We start from the raw sequence: 20,063 nt of genomic DNA, 5'->3' as shown, positions 1-20,063 counted from the left end.
TCTTTATTTAGCATTATGGACGTGTATCTTTATACGGTCACATATTATATGAAGTTGTTTTGTGATAGTACAATCAAATTCAACTGACTGACAGAGCAGTAACAAGGGTAAAGATAAACCACTTAACATGCTTAAAAGAGCTTTATCAATGTTGAAAATATGCTATTTAGTTCTTTCTTGGAGCCCCACCAAAGACCCTCGTACAAAATAAAGACAAGCACATCAACATACATAAGCAACAGCCTTCACTTGGCAGTTTTCCAAGTGTACTCTAGATTAAGTAACTGGTTATGATGTTCCTTGACATGGAAAGGTTTAACTTTGACAACCACAGATGTTTTTTTTTATTATTTTTTTTAATATTGAATAGGTGCATATGAAAGCTATTCCTAGTCTTTATGCTCATGAAGCCTTTTCCCCTTGCTGCCAGTAATGAATGTACTTCATTGGCATGATGCCACAGCCTTTACAGTCACTGTTCTCTTCTTTGTTGTTCTGAACTCACTGTACACTTGTATTTCAAAGAACTCAGCCACGTTAAACACGGGAAAAGCTCCGATTCTACAAATTAATTTAAACTTTTTTTTTTTTTTTTTAGAAGCACAGACACATAGATATTTAACAAGATATTCAATTGGGATTTGTTTTACACCAGTTAGTGTATAAAAGGAATGTAGTCAGAAGTGAATACATCGGCTCAGCTTTGCGCCTTTTTAAAGTTAGCAAGGACACATAGATGTAGATCACACGTAAACATAGGTGTGTTTCTCAGTGAATCTTTCCAATAAGTGTGTGTGTGTGTGTGTGTGTGTGTGTGTGTGTGTGTGTGTGTGTGTGTGTGTGTGTGTGTGTGTGTGTGTGTGTGTGTGTGTGTGTGTGTGTGTGTGTGTGTGTGTGTGTGTGTGTGTGTGTGTGTGTGTGCGACATGAAAGAAACAACAGCTGAAACAGCTGTGAGGCAGTTTGCGGGCGGCATGTTATATTAATTGTAGTGAACCAGATGGACTGCTCTGTCGTCCGGCACGTATTGATCAGTGTAAGTTTCAGTTGTTCACACAAGACGAATTATTGCCACAGAGCTGGATGTTTGAATCTAGTTATGCCAATGACATTGAGAAGAAATGTTCAAGCCTGGGGGGTTTGCAAGCAGTCAGTGTGGCCTTTTGTCCTTTTTTTTTTTTTTTTTTACAAACAGACTGGGAATTCCACAATTCACCAGCTTCTAAATGTCAGAGCCAACCAAGGACCTCTCTGTGGCTCAGCCACATTGGGAAATGTGACAAGACAGTCTTCAGTATGCCACAAACTCTCCAAGATAATTGATGCATGCTGCAGTTTTTCTTTTTTTTCTTTTCTGAGCAGTGACCCTACTGAAAGCTTCACTTTTAATAATCCAACATGGCTGAGCTGAAGGAGGCTGTCTACCCCTCACTCTCATTCTGGCTAACCAGATAGAGAAGGATAGAGGAGTAGGTATGATATTAAATATTTCTGCCGGAGCAGATTTTGATCTCCGTTTCTGAATGCCATAATATGACTTGTATGAATTAAACATAAGGATGACATGGGCAAGGATGCCTGCTGCCTTAGAGATAGTAGGGTTGTCCTCCGCAGCAACACAGAGCTCGTCGGACTGTCGCAGTGGAAATGACCTTGGAAGTTATGAAATGCACACTTTTAAATGTGATATGTAGTTAGCCCAGGTTGCTTCTTTTCTCTGTCAAGGTTTTATACCTGCATTGACACACCATTTATATCAGACCTTGAATATTTTTCTTTTTTGTGTACTCAATAATATAAAGGGCAGTCAAACGCAGAGCTCTTCAGATGAATCCTGTGAATGAGAACCTGATCATGAGCCATGGGCAGGTTGGGGGTTACATCAGCTTGGTGGTTTGGGCTTGTGTTTCCTCTCACTTTCTCTTTAAGCTGTTTGGTTGGAACACACATAGCAGGATACTCAGTGTTTTCTTGTTGCATCTTTCTTCTCTGTGCCTGCACTCCTCTCCAGTTGACAGCCTTGGCTTGAGAGTCCTGCTTCCTCTCGCCAATTCTGTTCAAAAATTCTACATGTGCTTGAGATATTTGAAGGGCTTGGTTATTTGAGGAGAGTTTTCACATCAATATTTCACACCGCTTCAGTCATGTTTTCTGTGAAGGTTGAGGAAAGTGAGGTAGTCAACGGCACGAAGACGCTTGTTTAATTCCTTTTTGCCATTAATTAATCATGGCCAAACATTTTCAGCATTAATTTTACATTGTGAAAGGTTGAAAGGCTAATTGAAACACTGCAACGATAGTGTGTTGATCCACTTCTTGTCTTTATTGTTTTGTTTTTACAAGTTATTTTGCTTTCAGAAAGATAGATAGATAGAAAGATAGATAGATAGAAAGATAGATAGATAGATACAAAGATACATAGATAGATAGATAGATAGATAGATAGATAGATAGATAGATAGATAGATGATAGATAGATAGATAGATAGATAGATAGATAGATAGATAGATAGATAGATAGATAGATAGATAGATAGATAGATAGATAGATAGATGTGTTTTTTTATGTTGTTAAAGCTGTTAGCATTAACAGATGGAATAAACATATGGTATTTGTACCATCATAATTATTTACAGGTCAGCATCTTATCTATTTTATGGATTTACAGATTTTGTCATCATATTACTTAAAAGACTATTAGATGGACCATACTATTGTATTTAATGCAATTTCAAGAGGCTATTTTGGAGAAAGGATAGATTTGATGTAATTTCACAAATTGCAACCTAATCCTCTTTGCTTGCAAATGATTAACAATAAAATGCATATTTAATGAGGGTTTAATTCATTTAGCTTTTGCCAGAATGGCAGCGGGGGGGGGGGGGGGGTGGGGCAGAAAAATGCTTTTCGGAAACTGATGGAAATAAAACGTCCCAGTTGATAAAATTTGACTGCTCTGCCTCTGACATGCAGGCTCCTTCAACAGGCATGATTGATATATGAGACAAGTGCAGCGCCGAACACGTTTACTTGGTGAAATATTAGAAATTTTAATGTAGGAAATTGCTTATGAAATCATTACCCAGTCACCCCATTTGTTTTAATTTGCTCTAAGTAGATTTCCATATTCTCTTCAACTGACCAGATGTTCAAAATTTACTAAATCGCTTTACTTCACTCGAAATAACTGTTGAACAGTGTAGAATAAATCCAAACTAATGTTTCTGTCTGAAACAAGGAACGATCGTACAACACAGTGGGATATTTTTTATTGCAGCATATGAAATAGTGTCGCGGGCAGCATGCTGAGCCTATCAAGAGGAGGGCATGGTAAAGCATCTGGACTTTCCTTCTCTGAGGCGTTTGTGAGGAGCAGCAGGCCCCTCTGGTCGCCTGCACGGCTGGCATCACTGAGGTCATTGCCCCCGTCTGGGGCAAGTGTCTGAACCCACATGTCAACTGCGTACCCCAGTCAAAATCACTAAGCCTTGAACAGAGCCGGCGAGCGCACACGCAGCTTTGAGCACAATGCAGCCTGGCATAAGGGAAATAAGAATAAACAAACAACCAGGAAATAAAAGTTAGTACGATATTTTATTTAGTCCGGCCATTTCTCCCAGGTAGCACTGAGAAATAAAGGAGAACTTTGTATTCTGAGTGCGCCGACTTCTCTCCGACCTGGGAAACTATAGGTTTCAGAAAGTGAGCAGTTGCAGCAGGTTGTGCTTCTGCACAATCTGTAAAGAAAACATTGTAATCACCAGCCTCAAGAATAACATACCAGGGAGCATATCAGTTTGAATATGGAAGTTTTATAAGGCCTCGTATGAGTGTACCAACTTGTCAGATCATATTATCCAACCTTTAGATGTATTAATTTTAGGTTGCTAACTAGAAAGATTTGATCTTATTGTAAAATTACATTTCTCTAAATCTATCCCTCACAGTTTTACTAAAAGACCTAAAACAACACAGAGGCTCCACAGATGCTGTTTTTATGATTGAGTTTTACTTGCAAAGCGATCATCTTTTTACAGACTGAATTAAAGCCCACCCAGCCACCTCAATCCACAGCAACAGCTTGCAGACACGAGCAGCATGCAGATCCATACAAATGATTACTCCGTGGGAATATTATGGAGGGAAGCTACGGTTTTGGCACCAGGTCTGTGTCATAATGTAGCTATCGCTCACATTATCATCTTTAATGTTGTTGTCTTTGTTCGAACAACATCTGGAAGTTGTATAAAAGACATACTACATGCAAAGACAACTGAACCCAATATTATAAAGCATAGGAATGTCTCCTGTTATTTCACAAATGTTTTTTCCCTCATATTATTTCACTTCTATTTCATTTTCCAATTATTAAGTACCTTCCTTTACTCTACAAAGCTCTTTATTTAAAGTGGATGTAGTGATTTCGGCTTTTCTTTTCTTTTTCAGTTCATCAGGGTCTCTGTATCTCTATGATTCTCTGCAGAAAGCAGTTGGCATGTTGACAATGATGGGCCTGCAGCTTCTATTTATGCATCCTCTTTGTCAACCTTTCACACTTTGAGAATGAAATAGTTCATGTCTACATAAATAAATTTGGGCTCCTCTCACAAAAGCACCACATTCAATAGATTGAGCACAATAAATTAAGAAGGTTACTTGGGTTAGGCCTCGACTGCATCTCCAACTGTAATATTGGTATGAGCTTGCATTTTCTACCAGTCTGTATTTTCCTTATACCAATCTGGCTGTTTGTCAAGCCTGATATAACGTGCCCTCATCCCTGTGTGTCCACACAATCTTAACAGCAAGTTGTGATTTCCTTTTTCCTTTGTTTCCTCAAGCACATTTTTCACATTCAAGTGTCTATTAGTGTGGCATGCTAAACTAAATTGACATATTTCTGTGCTGCCGGCTGCCTGGCCGTGGCAGGCAGAGCCTTGTCAGGAGTGACAGAGGAGGAGATGTGGATTGATGGCTTTGTGCGACACTGACAGCTGCTGGTAGGCCGGTGCATACCTGTGCCGCAGCCATGCCAGCCGTGGCGATCGCAGACGAGCTCTGACATGCGTTGGTGGAGTGGACAGGTTGGCTCTCCAAGTTTGCATAGTGTCTCCGCTGCTCAGCAGACATGGCAAACAATATTACCAGGGGAGATAGCTTGTAGAGACGTGAAGGTCAGAAACCCAAGTAGATAAAAGACATTTTTCTGAGAGAGAGTCGCACTTTTCCTCAGCTTAGCTGGGAAAATGAAGGCAACTATTAGAGAGCTAAAGCTGACCTTCATGTTTGATAATGGACAAGGACAGACCTTTCCAGAATGTAACAATGATGTATGGTACAATGATTCTGACTTTGCTGTTTATTCCCTGAAGTGTAATTTCTGTGGCTTGACATTGAAGCCTTCAATGTCTGTGTATATATTTGTACTTTTTGATGAATTGTCCAAATGAAAGATCTTTGACTGCATCTGCATATGGAGATCACTGCTGTGTGATGCCAGACGTGGTGGAAATTACTTTGCGTGCGTGTCCTTGTGTTTGAACCTACACGATCCAGAGTGCAAAAAGTACAGGCGACGCTCTGAAACTCCAGCATATGGATTGGTGAATTCCATCATTACCTTGAAAGATGAGAACAAGGGCACCAGGATTATCTGCTGTCATACACCCATTCTAATAAATAACGACATATTAGATTGTGCCGTATCTCCTGTCAGAATCACAATCTGCCTTGAGGCGATGACGGCACAGAGATTACAGATGGGTGCATCTCGACTTAGTCCTATAAGACCAAGCAGAGTGAAGTGCAACACACCAAAAATGAAACAAGTGACATCTGTGGATGAAATGCATTTTATTGACTACAAAAAATTTATTTTCTAAGCGATACAAAAAACAAGTTATCCACCACTCGCACGGATGTGCTTCATTTCCCAAAGTCAGTGTCAACATATTAAAAATGGCTGTGGCTTCTTGTGTATGCATTTAGTATTTTACGATAAACATCATAGTTCATTAGCAGTGAAGTAAAACCAGGGAATCAGTTCACCCACATTTTTACTACATACGTGAAATTCCATCCATCTTTCCATCTCTTTTCTGCTTCATCCAGCTGAAGCTCTTCTCAGATGACTGTCAGTGGTCCAGGGTACAACTTTGATTGGTCACTTGTCCACCACAGGGAAAACACAGGGAGATCATGAAAACTCCACACAGAAGAACAACACTGCCAAAAAAAAAAAAAAAAAAAGAGTCGCCTAAATGTAAGCAATAAACACTAAGTATGAGAAAAAAAAAATTCTTACAAGTAGTAAAATAGATCATTTTACTACCTTTAAGTAAATAAAGTCAAATAAAGGATTAGGGTTCTGCTGAATAGTTGCTGCTTGTGTGTGTGTGTGTGTGTGTGTGCGTGCGTGCGTGCGTGCGTGCCTGTGTTTAGAGGCACATAGTTATACCAGATTTTGTCATATAGTTTTGGATTGGGGTTTTTTCCCAGACATGCTCAAACATGCATTTGATGTATCTGTGTTTTCTGTTTTGTCTGTGTTATTCCATCTGTCTCTTTGTACATCTTTGCTTCTCTGTTAACACACGCTCGCTCGGCTATCTCTCCATTTCCTCTCTTGCATTGCTTTTCTAAATGTTCTTCTTCTCCTTGGTGGAATACGCTCAGGCACAGTTGAATCTCATTAATTTGTGGGTGGTTCAAAGTCTGATCACTTCCCCTCCCAGATCTGGACCTCACCAGTCACTTTACAGTCAATCAAATCTAATTACCCTCACTACAAAGACCATCAAATCCCATTGTCAAATCCATTTAGCTTCCCCAGACGGCACCGCCTTTCACTGATGCAAACAGCCCTTGTGGGGTTTGGTTCAGATGTTATCGAGATCTGGATTCCAAAACCCTACAACCGCTTTCCAAATGTGCCACTTGGTTGAAAAGGAGTGAGTATACTTCCTCTGGATGGGAAATATGCAGGATATTTTTCTTCAGATATACCCAAAGTCACTTTGGCAAACCTTCAATTTTGTTACAAGGTTCTCTGAAATAAACAGTCACATATGTCCAATGCCTGTGCGGTCAGGTACATTTGTGGCATGTCTACACTTTCTGACATTCTGTGACCCTAGTCACAGCTTGATAAAGTTTTTGTCTTATAAGGCTAAATAAAATACATTTAAGGAAATAACTGTTAAAAACCGACAAAAACAACTTCATCTGCCCACTGGCTGCATCTTCATTTTACCACTCCGATACTTAAAGCCACTGTAACGGCAGTGAAAAAAAACAACAACAACAAATAAACCTTTGAAGTTAACTGATTCTGGTCCTGTTGTCGTTGGCAATTTAGGCTGAATGTCCGGATGCTGCTTCAAAATAGAAATCTTTAGTGGTTGGCATTTGAATGCGAGCAGCGGCAAAAAGTATGCAAACTATTATTAAAGCCAGTTAAAAGGAAAGATTTAACCACATCTGATTTGAGCAACTGTCGGTGGTAGTTTTAAAGAGAGACACGGTAGAGACAGGATGGCAAAGCAAAACACTGTTTCTGTCTAGCCTGAGGAAAGTACAAGTTAAGGCTATACATACAGTCTATACATAACTACATCGGGTTTTTTTATTGGTTTTTTGTCATTCATATATCCATCCATCCATCCATCCATCCGTCCATCCATCCATCCATCCATCCGTCCATCCGTCCATCCATACATCCATCCATCGTCATTCTATCACAAGGCAAAAATGCAGATAGGCAGACTACACACACAATCACATTCACAACTAGAGGCAATTTAGGGTCACCATGTAACCTTACAGTACATGCATGCTATTGGACTGTGGGAGAAAACCCATCCAGAGAACTGCCTGGTAAAAGCCCAGCTGGTATTTGAGCCTAAAACTTCTCACTGTGAGGCAAGGCACCATGTGCCAAAACACCGTGTGGCCCTCTATTCATTCATCACTTTATTTTATGTTGTTCACCTCCAACAATTTCATCAAATGTAATAGCAGATTTTAAATGCGATGACAGGCACATATGTCAGAACATTTTGGACATGGCCTTGTTTGGCTTCCTCTTCCTGTGACAACAGTCAGAAAGATAATAGAAAATATGTATTCAATGTAAGGGAACGATATATGGAGTTGTAAGAGAGAAAATTGCTGATTTAATAGATTGCATAGTGGATATATGACCTCCTTCTTTGCATAATATAGTGTGAATAATTGTTTATTGCATGGTGAATTTAGTTTGAAGACAAGCCCATGTTGTATTGTAAATAAAATATAGCTGTATGCATTTTTCAGATTATTGCATTTTTTAAAAATCTACATCATGTCTATCCAACGTTTTGGGGACTTGAGAAAGTAACTACCCTGCTTGGTGGTCGGTGTAATAAAGTAATCAGTTATGGTTTGTCCTGTTGAGGCTAATATTTGCAGTACCTTTCTTGAAGCGAGGGTCTTAAAGGGGTCTATGCCGCTACGAGGACAGGTTTCCATGGCCCTGCTGGCACCCTGACATGTTGACCCCATGTGGCTTAGAGAAAGTGTGTCAAGTTAACATCTGTCGGTGCTGGGTTAGAGCTCTCCCTTGTGTGTTGGTGCTGCTACTGGGCAAGCCAGCCAAAAGCAGTGGATATATAACGATAGCAGCACAGTAACCGGGGGAGGCCGCAGGCAGTAGGAGTAAATGATAGCAGAGGAAACAGAGTGTGGTGACGGCGATGTTTCAAGCCTCGCACTCCCCTCATCGCCATCCCATCCCCCAGCCTCCCCTCCCTACTGTTTCTCACTTGGGGCCTGGCAGCATCCATCCAGATGGAGGGTTTATTTTTGTTTTTGTTTGTTTACTTATTCATGCATCCAGCTATTCGGGGCATCGCTGGAGCTTTCGTTCCACCGCAGAATGCAAATCGCCACGGCGGCTAATCCACTTTCATCTCTCCCTTGTCGACATCCAACTTCTCTACACATTTCCCGCGGTCTCTTACAGTCAAAGGCGGGTCTCTTTATTTTCACGTGTGAGATCAGGCCTACAATGACCAGGCCAGCGTGGCTTCAGCACTCATCTCTTCCACCATGCAGGTCATACATAATGCACCTTTCACCTCCAGCCAACCTTTTCGATCTTCCAGGCATCATTCCCTCTCAGCACATCTATCCGTGGCCCTGGCGCCACACAGGTCCTGATAGCTCCGCTAAAGTAGCTCCACTGCCATTCCTCCTGGAGTGGAGTGTTGTGAGAGACTCCCTAATAGAGTTAAGGGAGGACGTGAGTGGGTTTACTCATCAAATTGTTACAGTAAACCAATCCAGATTAATCAGCCAGTAAATTTGTCTTTTTTATTAGCCATATTATCCTTCCATCTTCATTCTTCCAGGTTTTTACTAACCCTGACTCAAGTGGACTCTGAACATGCACCGCGCAAACATACACACACTCCAAATTAATGGTCGAGTATGTACTGGTGAGAGCTGCAAGGGATGCAGAGATGGACGATGAGAGGAGAAAATAAATGCATTTGTGAGCTTTTTGCTCATTATTAATTTAAATTGGAATCATTTAGAGGCCTGTGAACAGTGTTTACTCATGTTAGAGGGACAAGTATATGTTGTCTGTACAACTGGAATAGGTCTGTGACCTTGGTCTGGTGGGTGTGTGAGCTTTGGCCAGAGAGTTCAGACGCCCACAGCTTCATCATTTCCTCTCTCTTCTTTTTAGTGTTTCTTATCTCTACATGATGTGAATAGCCAGAGTCAGGATTGTTATTTTTCTCTAAAGCTCCGAAACAGTGAATGACAATGAATATTAAGAATGTCTTTATAGTGCATTAAAAACTTGATAGTGTTATTTGTGTTTTTGTGGGCTCTAAAAGCAGTGCTTGAAGCCAGGCAGTTGGAAAGCTCTAACAGAATTGAGATGGGACAAACTCAGCAATGCAGGTGGTTTTGTATATCTCGGTGGCTATGTCTGGATTCAGGTGTGAAAATAACACAAAACCAGGTGCACACAAGTGAGAGTAGAAAGAGAAGATGGGATTAAAAGAAAGTGTGGTTGTTGTGTCTCCACCTGGCCATAAAGCAGTGCACCCCCACCCCCACCCCCACCCCTCCTCCACTGAGGCCTTTGTTTCACGGCTAATGGTCCAGGTTAATTGCACAGGTGACTTTCTGTGGGGGAACAGATGGGCTCAAATGTGTTCAAAAACAATCCACAGCAAGCAAAAAAAAAAAAATAGAATGAGAAAACTGGGAGCGAGTTGTTCCTCTCCTCTTCATTCTGGCTGTTCTTTCTCATCTTGACTGAGGGAGTCATGGAGGGTGACTGGGGTGAGGTTAAGCTCTCACTCTTTTCTTCTCTCACAACGGTTTCAATTTATCAAGCGTGAGGCCTGTAAGCTCTCATTAGATCTCATTACAGAACAAATTAGGCTCAGGAATTTGCTTGCACATAGTGGTAGATAAGGAACATCATTCTGTTGCCTGAAATAGTCAAACTCTCCCAACTGTAGAAGAAGCTGATGACAGTGATTACATACTATATGGAAATTGTATGAAGCTTTTATTTATTAGAATACGGTTTACCAGTTTAACTCACACATACAGGATATCATATTTTACTATGTGTACTCGACAAAAGTATTGACATCTCTATTTTCCTCTGGTGAATCATGGCTTCTTCATGTGAGAAATCGGAAATCCTCTATCAATCCACTATCCAATATACCCAATATGTTTTTTCTTCTCCAGCACAACATGCAAAAGATGGTGGACAGAAAGTTGAATTTATAAACGGGCATTGTGTACACTGTTGTGTAATTGTCACATCTAAGGGGTTTAAAATGAGAGTCTCAAGACAATGCAAGCTCGTCAGTTTTCCACTTTGGTTGAGGAGACAATGATTTGCATTATTTATTTCAGGCTTGAACAAACTTTATGAGATATGTGATGTTGCTATACAGATGTATGGAAGCTGATAATTTAATAATGATAGGCACAAGCAGATGCACACAAAAATACACTGAAACTATTTCCCGACATTGCCTTCATTAATGTGTAATATCAGACATTTCTTCAGCTTTCACAGAATACTTGTATAAATCAATGTCAATTGATTAATACACATCATTCATTCATTCATTCATTCATTTTTGTGTTTGTTGAGATCATTTCTAGGACTGATGGATGGATGATGGAAGGATGGATTGTTTCCTCCACCAACATGTCCAGTTTTCAGCTTTTTTATCCAGATTTTTACTCTATTCAGTCGCTCCATGGTGAACACAAGAATTTATGTGCATGACGCCACTGATCATATTATTTTTACTCAATAACCCACAAAAAGCAAGCAAACTGAAAACTTAACCTGATGGTTAAGATGCTTTATGCAGAATCTGAGTAAATTAGCCAGAGTCCTGTAGAAGATAAACATCAGATAGAAAACAATGGATATGTGTACACTCTAGAAGTGAATATCCTTGATTACTAATTATTTTTTGGTTGATAATGAAGGTTTAGTATAGAGGTCACAGTGACATATGACAGTTTTGTAAGACTTGGCTTGAAACTAGTTTTGTCAAAGTGAGTCCCAATCCACACGGGCACTTAGAAAGACAATTTTCCTCCTTCAACTATAAGACGTTGCAAGAAATCTTTTTCGCTGTGGTTCGAGCTCTCGCCTCACAGAGAGAAGGTCAGCGTTCAAATCTAGCCCGAGGCCTTTCTGCGTGGGTTTCCTTCGGGTCTCCCCCACAGTCCAAAAAACATGCACTGGGGGTCCCGGAGCAAGACCCTTGGCCTCTACCAGCAGTGACACCCCCATCAATCGCTCCTCATTGTGAGGGCTTGGGAGCATGTCAATAATGACACCTTTAGCACATTCTCACGCATTTTTCAGCACAAAACTAACAGTATGTGAACATATAAAAGATCCCGTTAGTAATGTTTAATCCAGTATAACTTTAGCCAAGTCTGTTACTCTGAAAAATGAAAAAGTCTGTTTTTCTTCTACATGTGCAAAAACACTTTTCACTGGAAGAAATGCTTAAATTATATTGTTTTAGTGATCAAAGAATACAACATACATGTGTACAAAAGCCCTAAAATCCATCGGTTGATTGATTATGAGAACCTTTCGAAATTCAGGTGGTTGGTGTCAAGCTGAGCCGACCACAGTTGAAGACTGCCTGACAAAGTCACCAGTCTATTACAAAGAAACACAAGCAGTCAGACCTCGACAAACAATCACATTCACACTGACAGCACAGAGAAGAGTATCACCACCGTGCGGCCAAACAGCATCAGATCAGTGTTGGACCAGGCTTGATTATACCAATGAGAAGCCATGAGCATAATTCCCTTAACTTGAGTGCATTTTGTCTTCCTTACTCTTAATGCCTTTGTTTGACATCTCAGAAATCCACACTAAACAATTTCAAAAGTCAAGTGATAGCTAATACACATTCTGTATTTGTATTACTCGACTTAGTAATAGTGTAGGCAGGTTCAAAGTGCACCCAAGACTCTGTGTGCCTGTGTGTGCATACTCTACGTTTTAGAAATGATTAAATGTCACAGGGCTCTGGTCGTCAAGTATTCAGGAAGTTTTTTTTATGACCTTGCGTCCCGCCGTGCTCCACCATTCTCAATAACCCACTCTGCTACTTCCAGTATGGCTCCCATAGAAAGCCTTTCCTTTTTCTCCCCTGCTTCATGCTGCCGGTTTTATTTATTTCAATACTTTTCGGAGCTTTGTATCTTTTTCTCCTTGACGGTGACACTTACAGTGGCAGTCCCGTTTCTTTGTGTACCTTTGCCACTGTCGACATCCGATTTAGTGTTCTACTCCTGGGATTTCTAAAAGACACAATGCAGCCAATTTATAACTGTTGATACTTTCTCAAAGGAAAAACTAATCTTATGTGTGACGTTTTTATGCCAATCCTGCTGAGAGCACATCGCTCCTTTCTAATTAGAAGAGGTGATAGTGCTGCCTGTAAATATAGTGCAGACGGAGTCAATCCCCAAGGCTCACTGTTACATTTGGCACAGCTTCTAGTTCAGGTGCAACTAGATATGGAGGTAAAGGACGGGGAGGTCGGGGATTGGAAGTAGGCAGGGATCAAAGTGAAAGATATGGAAAAGGTACGACTTCTCTCTCAGGGAAGCAGAGTTTCACAGAGCTTTATTTCCTGCTCTTAAAGGTTTAACTATTTAAGAAAATACCTAAAAGTGCAAAAGCCATAACCATGTTCCACACTTCCACAAGCTCTAATAAGATCATTAAAGGACCCCAGGGCTGCTTGTTGAGTTGCCCACCAAGGTGTTTCATCACTGGAAGGGTTTGTCAATGTCTTGGGTCTTAGCCCATCTTAACCCATTTAGAAAGCAATTTCCTGTGAGCAGAGGGGATCTCTCCTCTTGAGAAAGATCTCTGGGCATAAAAGGTTAGCTTTTCTGTAATTCCCTACCATGCAATGTACCACTGCTGCTAATGAGAAGCAGATGAATATTTGCCTTGGGTTTAACAGCTCAGAAAAAAAAGATGAGTGAATTGCAGAAAAGAGACAGAAATGTCTGTTAAATGTGAAATGCTACAATAGGTATTGAAGAAAGTTTGCTTCGAGGATTACTCAAATAAGTGTCGTCAAATACAGTATATATATTTTTCCCACACTAAATACTTTCTTTCTTTGCAGATTTCTAATATCTACAACTCCAGTATGTGATTCAGTTTACATCATTCATTCTGAAAGCTCTGTGGTAACTCGCTAAGAAAAACCCTGCTCAGGTTTCAGCTCAGGACGTAGTTAATTGAGCACTATGGAGTGAGTGGGACTACTGCTTCCCATTTTAGTCACTGTGGTTCTTTTGTGTGCACATCCTCCCTTCTGAACCTCCAGTCTTCTTGAGCTCCCAAGTCCTGGCCATTACAAATGATGAATTGTGCTACAGTTAAGCCAGAAGTAGGACAAATTGATCAAAGTGTCAGGTGCCCCCTGTGATGTTTAGGTCTCCATGAAGAAGGCAGTGAAGAAGGAGCTGTCAAAAAGTTTCATGTACCAGAGCGCTTGTAGATAAATGTTTACCTGCCACTTAACACGTTCTGCCTTCTGTCAGATGCACAATGTGTCCTTGCTAGCCTACATAAGACGGAGTAGCTAAAGATCCTCAGAGTTGATATAGTTATAGAAGCTGCAAGTTGTTCACAATATTGTTCTTGAGGTCCACAGGAGACGAAACCCATGCTTCCCCTTTTAAACCAATGAGCTTGCTATCAGAGGTGTAGTGCTGCAATTTAAGATAAGCACTACTTGGCTCGGCTTTGGTTTTGTTCAGATAAAGCCGGTCTAATTAAGCTTGATTTAATCGGGATTGCTTTTAAGCACAGCACACAGCCAGAACAGATACTTTGATTTCAAAGTAGCCCTTGGGAAGGACTTGAGGAAGAAAGAACAGGAATGAGATAGAGTAAAATTAGGGACGACTGAAGACTTGCTTTTTTTAAAATTTGCATAGGATATGTTTCTATTCTTAGTTGCACTGTCTTTTTACATTTGAATGAATGATTGCAGGTTGGGTGGTTTGTTGCTGAAGGAGAGGGGAGAACACACATGCCCGACTTCTTTATTCGTGTCAATATACTGTATGTGCTGTGTTCTTAAATTAATCAAGTACTATTCTTTTGTCAACAGGCTATGTGCGCAAATGGAATTTTTCTGTGCGTCTTTGTGGACACACAAGTAACGATAGATGGGTGGCAACTACCTCCGAGAATAGTACTATGGTACTGAAAGTATCATTTGTCTCCACTTATTTTGGATTTTTTCACTTCAGCGATAGATGCAAGCATAGTGCAGAAACAAGACCTTAATAGTAAACACTGGGGAAGAGCTAGTTCACTCATATATGCAAAAGAATTGATGGCCAAGTCTCCAGCTCCACAATAACTCACCCTAATGATCCGAGTTTAAAATAATGTCTGTTCTGGTCCAGAATGATAAAAAGGGTGCCCCTCTGACTCATTAGCATTAGGGCATAAAGATAGATGACCCAGATATAGAACCTAAGCTTATTTTTGAACCATGCTACCATAGAGCTGTCTGCTGTGTGTGCAGCTGAAACTACTCATTCCGTTGATCTAGCAGTACTTTCAGTGTATCGTACTTGTCTCTTAGGCCATGTTGACGGCCTCCACTTCTCTGGTTTCATGGATCCACGCGACAGCTGGAACGGTGGGCAGGGGGAATGTTTTTCGAAGGCCAGTCCTGGTGTCATTGACTGAACAATGATAGAGCGCCCGGGTATTGAGCGGCTCCACACTAAATCTTTGTAAAGAGCACTTAGCTCCCCTGCGTTAGCCACAGAAAGAATATCTGTCAATGACCATCACTGGATGCTTTCATCCTGAGGCCCCTCTAAAGTCCAAGCTAAATTCTCAGTGTGTCTTCCTCCTTCCCAGCTGTTTACTGAAAAGGACCGGCCTGAGTGACAGCCCTGTGTCTCAACACTCATCTACGTACAGGGATTGTTTGTCGCTCAATCACAGAGCACTCTTTCTGATAGAGCTCTGATGTCAGGTGATTGTTCTTGCACCTGTTGTTAGAGGGAAATCCACCCTACAGCACCTACAATTAATTCCTCACTGAGTCATGCAAGACTTTCATCTATGATAACATACCATGTAATAGCTGTGGTATTATAGACTTGTAGCTTTTTTGTAAACATGCTTGTTCTGTAAACATCTCTTTTTGTGTCATTTGTTCTCTTGCAGAAGGAGATGAAACTGGTGTGATGGATAGCCTAATGGAAGCTCTACAATCCGGAGCTGCTTTCCGAGATCGACGGAAACGGACGCCGCGTAATGGTAAGGCACAGGAGAAATCCATCTCTGCATTTCTATGTTTTCCTCAGTTGTACATTTTCAGTGAAAAACGGCTGCCTTACCTTTGTCAGCATAATATTTTGAATGTCAACACAACGGACAGATGTCCATCATAGTAAAAGAAAAGGAGTTTTATGCAAATAATGTCCTTTCATTTACTTGTACCTCCTTTGACTTTTTTCAAAGATGTATGACAGGCATCAACTCATGCATGTGCAAACGGGAAACAGGTGGGACAGAAAATAGGCACCCATGTGTTCTAGTGTGAATCATTACAAATATATTATCTCTTTGCCACTTATAAAGCTCTTAGCAGTAGCTCTGAGGGTGATTCAGTATAATCCTGTCTGAACATATTCCATTCTGCTTTAATGAATGAGCCGTGCCCAAGAGAGTGCCACCTCGTAGGGGTGCCAGGGTCAATTGATATGCAAGTCAGAGTTCTGCAGGAGAGCCACAGGTCCTGCTATCACCACACAGGCAATCATTTCTTAAAAAGTATGTAGTATTTACTATAGTTGTTTTAATTCCATAGCAGAACTTGTTGTAATTCTTGTCTCCACTATCGATGTAAAATCAAATATTTAATCCACACATTGGCTAATACATGCCATTGGTCAGTGCTACAGCAAATTCAAACTGACCTACTGTCATTACATTCATTATTATTATGACCATTAATAAGATATTGTTCTTTTAAATGACAGTGAATTTGTTAATTGTTTCCGACTTCAGTCAACAGTTAAAAAAGGCTTACTTGCTAAGATGGCTGAGTCACATTAGTTAGGCCGGTCTTCGAACACTCACTTCACTAATCATACATTAGGAAGCTTTTGTTTTTTTCAGTGCTGTCATTGGAACAAATATCATAGAGTGTATGTTAATGAGTCCTCAAACAGTGTTATCATAATCTTCTCTCTCATTGATTGATCATTTTGTTCAACCATGAATTGACATTACTGCCACAACTGCTGTGTATGTATGTGTCATTACAAATTTCAGAACAAAACAAAAGAACCATTTTGAATTTCGAAAATTTTTATGAAGACGAACCTGCATGCACACACTTTCAGCACATGATGCCACCCATCAATAAACATATCCTGCTCCATCCGTCACTTGCACTCTTTTCATGTCATATTCATGTATTTTGGGGTTGATGGGAGTCTGTTTCTAAAGCTTTGCACAGGTGTGTTAGCAAACCTGAAGCCAGACTCTCTGGGTAGTGATGCCAATATTTGACATGCGTCACCTCTGATGCCTTCTTCTCTTTTCCTTTTCTCTCCATTATCCATTCTTTTTTTCCCCTCCTTTATTTATTTTATCACCAACATTGCCGCAGGTGATCAAAGCCCATCCAGTCCAGCCTCTCGGTGGCCGGGTGCTAACTATGGTAACAGAACTCTAGGTGTGTGTACTTTGCTACCTTTGTAACCCTCCACCACCCAGCACCACCTCGCTTCTAACCGCACTTCTCCTGGCTCACACGGTCTTGCCAGAAAATGTAACGTGAGCTGGTCTACAGCATGCAGAGCTCTGTGCTGAGTTAAGTGCTTTGGAGAACAATGATAATGTTGGGTTGATGTTGGGTTTATCTCTTTTGCCTTTTGTCTGTTAAAAGCACCTCGGAATGACTGTGTTGTATTTGGTGCTATATAAATGAAGTTGAATTGATAATCATAATGATGAATAAACTTTACATTTATAAAAGAGCAGAATCTTTTTCTTCAAAAAAGACATGCATATAACTAAAAACGAGTGGTTTATACTCAGTTTTACATATTGTCATAGCACCACTGAGCAATTGGTCTATTATTGGCAAGATGTGATTTCAGGCTAAGCACTGCGCTGTACACATTTTATGTACTACTGTGAGGTATTGTCATTTTTATATTGACATGACACCATACAAAAAAAATATATATTTTAGGAGACCAACAATATAAAAGTGTCACATTGGATAGTATTGCCCTAGTTTCTATGGAAACACATCATAAAACCAGATGAAAAATCACACATAAAACAGCATTTTGTCTATAGGAGATCAGAACAGGGAATGTCTACCCACAGAAGAAATGGTATCAATACATACTAATGCAAATGATGCAGTCTGTTTCACGAGCAAAAACAATTTGATCTGATCAAATGAATAGGACAACTGGACAGGAATGAACTTAAAGGACAATATAGTTTGTGAGCTACCATTTGTGACTTGGCTTAGATATTAGTGGCATGTATGCTAAACCTTTGAAACCTCCATGTTTTCAACAACAGTTGGTCACACAATGTGAAGCCATATACATCTGGTAATCCACTAGTACAGGAAAACACAAATGTCTTCTTTCTTTCAAACATGTCCATTGAACTTTCACAGTTACTAATGGAAACAGTGCACTTGCAGACTAATCACCACAAGTTGATTTGAAATATAAAACTATACACTATTACCTGTCATATAAAAGTTTCTCCTGCGTTTGAATCTACATAATAACTTCATATCCTTATATGACCCTATGGACATTTACTCAGCACGAGTTGTGATTATAGAGCAGCTACAGTTGCTATCTAATTTTTGTCTTCCCTCTCGTGAGCCTGAGCAGAGACAGCGTGATGTCTTGTCTTGTCTGCTCATGATGTTTACATTATCTTCAGGAGATATCTGTGGCCCTCAGTGATTTGGCCTCTCATCATGTGCTTGTGTGTGTTAGCCTATTTTTCCCTTATATGCTTGGTAAATGTCAAAGGTATGCCTGCTTGCACAGCATTCTCTCTGAAGGGTTCTTACCTTCTATGCAGCATGCTGGCTGACTTACCATCATGTACGTTGTATTGTTGTTGATGGTGCATGTCTCAGCGCCTGTCGCTGGGATGATACGTGAGTTCATCCAGTGTATGGGTTATCTTTAAGCACTACTTACTTATTCAGAAATTTGGCCATGGCAAGCTGACCCTATCTTGCAAAATGTGTATTCAAAGACGTGACATTGTATTTGCTGGGTGCAAAGAAGATCCACGTCATGGTTAGGCTGTATGCACGACAGCAGCTCTACTACTAAAGTCTCTGGAGCTGCACAACTTTTTCCACAACTAACACGTACAAAAACACAAAGACCAAGGTAAGAACTGCCATGAATACAAAGTACGAATGCAATGTTTGATATTTTGAAGAATATGATGAATGACAAAACCTCAGATTGTTTTTTTTCCCTCTGAGGCATGTTTCAATTCCGGAGTGTAGTATATGTTGGTCTTTGCGGGAGAATAAAAATGTTCTGTAGAGGGAGCAATAATTAGGAATGATGGCTATAATTAGGTTTTAAAATTTTGATGGTGGTCTAGCAAGGGTCTTTAATCTAGGTCTTCTTAAGTACTTGGAGCTATTTGACTATAATAGGGTCTTGTTTGTTACAAAGAATCAAAACCAATCTTCTGAGCTTGACAGATGAATCGTTGTAAATTAATTAATTATGCAAGCATGGCAGTGTCATTTATTGGTAAATACACTGTTCAATCTATAAGTAAAACCATCATTTTGAAAATCTAAATTTCAGGCCAGTTGAGTAAAGAAATCAGTAGAGCAAAGAACCCCTTATAATCTCTGAGTGGATATAAATATTTGAACATATTTGTACAATGGAACGATTAACTTTTTGTCTGAGACTCACTACCAAGAAATGTGCAAAATACCCTGAAAAGTGGAAGTGCTCTTTGAACTAGAAGCGATGGCTTTATCTGTGTTCATTGAGAGAAAACTTAAATGTTGACAAATGATGGGAAAATTTAGTTATTCGGTTATTATAAAGGTTTGATGGACTTTTGAGGAAACCATGAACATAAAGTATGCACCGTTGCTGCCACTGCAATGTTAATTAAACTCATTTCACCTTCATTGTATGAATAGACATTTCACTTTTCCTGGATTACACATGTATTTTGAATAATCACTGTTACAATTTCTTTATGTTTTAAGTTTATGGTACACAAAGAATGCACTCATGCTTTAGTTTTCCTGAACTGGGCTCAGTGCACAACATATATTTGTTTTCCGTCTCAAACCAAATACTGTTGTTGGATTAATCCCAAGGTTTTGTGTGTCTTATTATTATTATGCCTTGTATTGTGCATCAGACTCCTCTCAACACACTATTTTTTTTTCCCTGTGCGTACCACT

The 20,063-nt window shown here is 40.1% G+C and overlaps 1 protein-coding gene across 7 annotated transcripts in view; it reads left to right on the top strand.

Moving 5' to 3' along the window:
- Window positions 1-20,063, top strand: part of diaph2 (diaphanous-related formin 2) — a 391,722-nt gene that overhangs the window by 328,512 nt on the left and 43,147 nt on the right. For 3 of the 7 annotated variants that reach the window (XM_080502643.1, XM_080502644.1, XM_080502641.1), the window contains 2 exons: window positions 15,782-15,874; window positions 17,235-17,300. In XM_080502643.1, the coding sequence (XP_080358769.1) occupies window positions 15,782-15,874; window positions 17,235-17,300 (159 nt within the window). The remainder of the gene's footprint in view (window positions 1-15,781; window positions 15,875-17,234; window positions 17,301-20,063) is intronic. The other 4 variants (XM_080502646.1, XM_080502642.1, XM_080502645.1 and 1 more) reach the window with 2 other exon arrangements.

Source organism: Blennius ocellaris, assembly GCF_963422515.1.
Source record: "Blennius ocellaris genome assembly, chromosome: 9".
NCBI lineage: Eukaryota > Metazoa > Chordata > Actinopteri > Blenniiformes > Blenniidae > Blennius > Blennius ocellaris.
Note: the sequence above shows the minus strand (reverse complement) of the source record. Positions and strands in the feature narration are given on the sequence as shown.